Source organism: Argentina silus, assembly GCF_951799395.1.
Source record: "Argentina silus genome assembly, chromosome: 5".
In the NCBI taxonomy this organism is placed as follows: domain Eukaryota; kingdom Metazoa; phylum Chordata; class Actinopteri; order Argentiniformes; family Argentinidae; genus Argentina; species Argentina silus.
In genome coordinates, this window is record NC_139659.1 from 3,103,242 (window position 1) to 3,110,094 (window position 6,853).

The 6,853-nt window shown below is 42.3% G+C and overlaps 1 protein-coding gene across 1 annotated transcript; it reads right to left on the reverse strand.

Annotated features, from left to right (window-relative positions):
• Positions 1-2,352: 2,352 nt before the first annotated feature.
• On the reverse strand, positions 2,353-4,779 carry LOC310805238 (tumor necrosis factor ligand superfamily member 15). The gene is made up of 4 exons (XM_083670827.1): positions 4,629-4,779; positions 4,495-4,534; positions 4,329-4,364; positions 2,353-3,173 (listed from the first exon to the last, which is right to left on the reverse strand). The coding sequence occupies exons 1-4, from the start codon at positions 4,767-4,769 to the stop codon at positions 2,695-2,697; spliced, it is 696 nt and encodes a 231-aa protein (XP_083526953.1). The 5' UTR covers positions 4,770-4,779; the 3' UTR covers positions 2,353-2,694.
• Between the last annotated feature and the right edge of the window lie 2,074 nt (positions 4,780-6,853).

Here is a 6,853-nt window from a genome sequence, read left to right on the forward strand (position 1 = left end):
GAATTTCATGGGTAACCCAATTCGGTGGGGACCTGAGGGACCTCATGAGACAGAACAGTGTGGATGGAGTGTGTGTTACTACCTGTCGTATGTGTTATGTCTACAATGCTTTGGGCATACAATCTTACAAGCTTATGAAATTCAGATGTTTGACATGAAAGCATAACAAACAGGTTGCGTCTAGACTAGTGTCTAGCTTACTGTTGGTAATATGATACCTTAGAAGGTGCATGTTTTAACAGCGCAAATGTGGCCGCTGGCAGTGGCGCTAGGTATCTGGGTATCTGAAATATTAGTGCTGTTTTCAAGGCCAACATTTGAGCTGCTCATTGTCCCGAACGTGTCTATTTCACTGTTACAGTACTCCACCCACCTGAGCCAATAGGCAGGCCGAAACTTTTACAAGCAGATGAGAGTGAGGATAAGGCGGTCTCTGACGACACATCGTGTTATGTACACCTGAGGGGAATACGCAGTAGTGTGTACAATGATTGTTTACAATGGGAAAAGTCATAAGGGAATATATTGGTGACGAGCTGTCACCTGATCGTCACTTCCTCAGACAAGGAAGTACACAGTATGTTTTCATTCACTACTGGAGAATAATGATCCAGATAAACCATGGCCGGTTTTACATCCAGAAGGAGAACGATGGCAGCAGAGTAACTGCATGAGTCCCCTACAGAAATGCATAATTTATGGGTTTGAATGTACATTCTGCACATGATGACAGTTAAAATAGAGACACAAAGGTAGAAATATAGGATAGACACTCATTTAAGGTGCAGTATGTAACATTCAAGCTTTCTAACTTTCAAGGGAATCCCTTGAAAGAAATATTTCATTTACAAACACTGTTTTTACACGAATGACAGAATATCTCCTATATTTGGCCAAAGAGTTGATGAGCAAATCAGCTTATGAATTACAGGGATATGAAGGGTAGAAATTGTTTAAATATCAAGTTATCTTAACTGGGACCAATTGTTTTTCAAATATGCTTATCTACTGTCATACTGTTTGCTGACTGTTAGTCATCACGCATTCTCTAATACAGCCAGAGATTAAAAGCTAGCTGCCGGCGTGACAATGTCGCAGGCATACCGCAATGGCACTAGTGAGTTTTATCTCAGGTCACTCACCTCAGCAAAACAACCACCAGGAGGCATCGCTGAGCAATTCTAATGGATATGCGTCTAATGTGTTATAGTGTGTTTGCTAACATTGCTGCCTGATGAATTACGTGAAGAGTAGCTTATGAGTTGCTGTTTCAATTTGAAAAAGATCACATTATTGTCTGGTCAGAGAACTTATGTCCTTGGATAAATCTTAATTTAGAACTAATCATGTCTTCATGGACACTTGAATAAATGGACACATAGAATTATGTCAGACATGGAATATGTGTATTCACAAAATTGCATATTATTGACTGTTTCTCTGTTGATTTCATGCATTTCAGTAGGAGGCAATATGGACATAGCGAGCTCACAAAGCAAAGAGTGCAGTTCGTGTCAATAATGTTTTGCTCTGGCACCGTGAGTTCACGTTGAAAGCATTTCACATGATTGAAATGAGATTCTTTCATGAATCAATCAAAAATGTTTACATGCCATGTCAATGATGAGAATAAAACAAATTATATTTTCACTGTTTTAACTGCCTGAATCCAACGAGTCATTTGTAGATGCCTACTGTCTGTATTTGACTGTTCTTTTTTTGCCTGAATCCAACGGGTCATTTGTAGATGCCTACTGTCTGTATTTGACTGTTCTTTTTCACCCCTGTCCATCACATCATGCATCATAGTTATAAATGAATATTCATTATAAATGAAGTACTTTCATGTAGGTGTCATATAATTGCTCATGACATTAGTCCTACAGCTGATTTACCCCCGTCTGAAGTGCCCCCCGTCTGAACCCGATAAACAGCTCTGAAGACAAGGGTGTTGCATATATTTGTCAGTACATCAATCCCAACTCATCCAAACCTGCACTAGAATCTAGCAGGAGCCTATGTCAATGCGCACCACTGCACAAAGGGATTGACTATAGGCTTTAGGAGTTGCCTAATCAGTTTGATATCTAGACTACGAGAGCGCAAGTTGCTACCGGGATATTAAGGAGTGAGTTAAGACAGAGAGACTTATGTTGAAATACTTATGTTCTCTATGACAACTGCATCGTAACATGGCAACATATGTAGGCTAATATTTGACAGATCACAGAACCATTACGAACATCTCTGCTGCAATAAGATGGGCAGTGAATTGTAATATGGTCGTGCTGATGATGATGATGAAAATATATGACAATGAAGAACTTTAAATTAATTTATTAGGTATGAATCAGTCAACAAATGTAGCATCTGAGATATTCATACAAATAGCATTTTACTTGGTAACAGATTTATATTCATTGGGCAGTTTTAACATAAAACATGGCAAGTGCTGGCTTCAGACAGAATGACAGGGTGGCTGATGCCTATTGGAAAGGGTCCAATCTTAGTGGGAAATGTACACATGAATTATGATTTTCATGACAGTTTCGCATCCATCTCATGTTAGAACTGGGCCCGAGTATGCAAGTCACTCTGGACAAGAGCATCTACCACAATGACACAAATGCATGGAAATGAACACATAAACACAGACAGCATTATCCTTGGCACAGATATGATTATTCCCCTTCTCTACAGGAGATAGGCACCAAAGCCCATGGTGGACTCCTGCGACCTGTCAATCAGTTCATAATTGTCTGGTTGAATCCCCACCCTCACGAGGGTACCTTTCTCCAGAGTGACTACCCGGCCGATGTAGACTGTCCTTCTCCCAAACATTGAGATACTATCCCTGGCCTCCATAAGCACCTCATCCAGTTGATAGTTTTCAGAGTATTTATAAACTATCAGGTCAAGAACCTTGTCTTGAGTCTGTTCCCTACTACAGCCTTCTTGTGTCTTCTTTACATCCTTGCAATACTGGTCGAGCTTCACATGTGGTATCAGAAAATTTATCACCACATAGACAAAGTATTTGCCTTCCTGAGGAAAAATGAGAGAGCTGTTCTTCGGGTCATACGAGAAGCCTTGCAAATGTGCTGTGCCACAATCTTCCGAATATTGCCATTGGATGTACTTGGCAGACACTTGGTCCTTGCCTGATGTCAGTGCTGGAGGACGGAGGAAAGAAGATGGAGATGGATGTCAATGACTTTGTAGCCCTGGTTACACCTGGTATTTATATGTGGCTTCTGTCTGCCCATGTTGATTAGTTCCCTATCAGCCGCACATACTATGAGGATGTTCAAAGTGTCTACACCTGGTATCAAAAACACAAAGACGTGCCTCAGCGTATTGCATATAATAGGTTGGATGCACTTTTGGTGGCCGGATCGCATGCATGTTGAGCAAAAACCCAAACGCAACACGTCTCTGACTACTTCCTGAGGTGGGCAGGAAGAGCTAGGCAGCACACTTATGGCAGTCTACACCTGTCTAACAATGTGGGCACAATTTGGACACACAACCAGAGATGGAGATTTAGCAAAAGTGTCCAGCTTTGTACATTCTGGTTGTCTGACGAAGCGTCTCATGTTGACCGAAACATCACATCGTGTTTTTTCAAGTACTGTTTCAAATCTGGTCTCTTTCTAATGGAGTGGTGGCAGGTGCCTTACCTTGTGTGCATGCAAGTCACAAAAACCCAGACCGTGCCCGACACCCACGCTAAACATAACCAAGCAATCACACTCACACTTTAGCCCTTTCTCTACTGCAAGCAGCAAATATAGCATATTTCTTGTATTATTACAATTACTGCATTACACTATCACAATGTGTGGTCCTCTGTGGCTCAGTTGGTAGAGCATGGCGCTAACAACGCTTAGGTTGTGGGTTTGATTCCTGCTGGGACCTGATAAATGTATGCGCTCACTGCAATGTAAGTCGCTTTGGATAAAAGCATCAGCAAAATGGCATATATTATAATGTACAAATGTTATCACTTATTATGTACTGTATACATTATATTATTACACCTTAACAGTATTATTACCAATACTATACAATGACGCACTGATGACCTTAAAGTTGTGCATGCATTAATGTGTGTAATCTGCGAATTTTTGCATTTCCCTGCATTTTTGGCTGCCACATGATGAACCAACTGAGAATACAATATATACGCACACACGAATATACACATTAAGAGAGAGAGAGGACGGGAGATGAAACACGGTGCGATTATACGGCTATTCAAGCAAATGCAGTGCTTATTGTAATTTCAACATAAATTATTTATTTAAAGACGTACAAAAATGACTTACTTGTGAGGTGGGCGCTTGGCTTCGACAGATGAACATCTGTTTGGAAAAAGAGATATATAGTACACGCTGTCAGCTAGAGTTACTGGTTAGCCTCAGCAAGCAGCTGTTGACACACCTCTCTCTCATTCAAAAAATCTAACTTTAGACACATAGCTACGGTACCTACCTGGCTGTCTTGAGTAGGCGGTGATGGGATGAGGTGAAGTCTACAAACATAGAAGTGAGAAAATCAGTGGCAATTCTACTCAGTGCTTCGACAGCTTATCTAATCAAAATCCAAACTAAAATCGAGATCTTAACCTTGTGTCCGACAGCGGTAAAGACAAAAATAGCTGCACAGCTCAGCAATAAGAATAACGTGACCAGACGAAGTCGACTCTCCTGTCGTTTCATGTCGTGACAATGTCTCAGCAGGACAACGACAGATTCTTCTTTCTCCATTGAAAGGACAGATTCTTTCTTCATCTCCATATCAGTTGGAAATAATTAATCTCTTTAAGCAATGCTTGAGCCATTGAAAACAGCCGAATTTATACAACCTGGTACCGCCTACATACTTGACTTGGCTCCCGCTCCTTCTGTGTTTTCGGGAAATCCCCGAAACACCGATTTCTTTATACTTCGATTAAATTAGACCAGTGCTCAGGGCGTGTGCTGGGCCTGTCAGAGGCCCGTCATGTGCGTTGTGTTCCTATATAGTCATTGGCTGGGCCTCTGGCACTCTGGGGCAGCCCATCAGGAAACACTGCTGTTCTGTGTCGCTGCAATTATCAGTTCCCTGAGGATGGAAGCAGCTGGCAAGGCTTTCAATTGCCTCATTTGGGTTATGAATAAACTGTTAATGGTCATCAACATACACTACGTTGCCAAAAGTATGTGGACACCCGAACATCACACCCATGGGTGCTTGTTGAACATCTCATTCCAAAACCGTGGGCATTAATATGGAGTTGGTCCCCCCCTTTGCTGCTATAACAGCCTCCACTCTTTTGGGAAGGCTTTCCACTCGATTCTGGAATATGCCTGCGGGGATTCGCTCCCATTCAGCTACAAGAGCATTGGTGAGGTTGGGCACTGATGTTGGGTGAGAAGGCCTGGCTCGCAGTTGGCGTTCCAATTCATCCCAAATGTGTTCGATGGGGTTGAGGTCAGGGCTCTGTGCAGGCCAGTCAAGTTCTTCCACATCAAATTCGGCAAACCATGTCATTATGGACCTTGCTTTGTGCACAGGGGTGATAGATTGTAAGAATGAATATATGAACACAATGCAGGTACTAACATCATATGGTCAGGGTGTGATTTACGGGGAAAAGTATGGGAAGGTATGTGGTTCAGGGTCCTGGGCTTTATGGCAGGTGACCTTTTGTTAGGCAATTAGGTATCTGTTATATGGTCTCATAGGTTACACAGTTTGACCTGTGGCCTGTCTTGTCAGGCTGTTTATGACTAAACTGCCCAGGTTGGCCAGGTCAGATGGGGTTGTCCTATATCCCTCCCCTAACAAGAGTACCAGAGGGGTGGGCTATGTTCCTGTTTATAAAGGCCCCTTTTGAGACTGTAGTGTTTCCTGTCATAATACAATAAAGATCATCTCTTCATTCAAAGACAATGGAATCTCACAGATGGTGCCGTGACCCGGATGGGCCAGTCCTGAAGAAACTCGAAAGCTAATAATCTCAAACTGTTGCCAGTCCATCAGACTGCCAGATAGTGAAGCGTTTCCACTGCTCCAGAGTTCAATGGCGATGTTCTTTACACCACTCCAGCCGACACTTGGCATTGCACATGGTGATGTTAGGCTTGTTAACCGACAAACAGACGTTGCTTCCAGAGGCAGTTTGAAACTCGGTAGTGAGTGTTGCAACCGAGGACAGACTATTTGAAAATGACTAACTGCCAAACAATACTTTATACTTTGATTGGCTACAAAATGAGGCAACATAATTTATGCTTTTTTGGTGAATAAAGTCACCCATGACAATTTGGGCTACTTTATTCACCCTCGGCACTAAATGAGTTAAATATAGCATTTCAAATGTCTTTGTTCTGTTCACATTTGCAGGGTACATTACTCATTTCAGTCCTTGGGCTTCAATACAGACCCTATACCATCCCTGTCTACCTGGCGGTTTCTGTCTACCTGGCGGTTTCTGTCTACCTACCTAGTCTCCAAGTAAATATGCTGCTGAGTATAATTATAATAAGTATATTGTGCAATTCTTGCAATAAGATACTGATGTTACATCAGAAAAAGAAAAGACTTGTATGAGTGATGTTGTGAAACTGACCTGCCTGGACCAGTTGTAAGTCAATTACCTTGTTGACTCTGTCCTCTATCAGGATATAGGTGCAGGACTCTGTCCTCTATCAGGATGTAGGTGCAGGACTCTGTCCTCTATCAGGATGTAGGTGCAGGACTCTGTCCTCTATCAGGATGCAGGTGCAGGACTCTGTCCTCTATCAGGATGTAGGTGCAGGACTCTGTCCTCTATCCGGTTGTAGGTTGTTGGAAAAATGAGGACTGA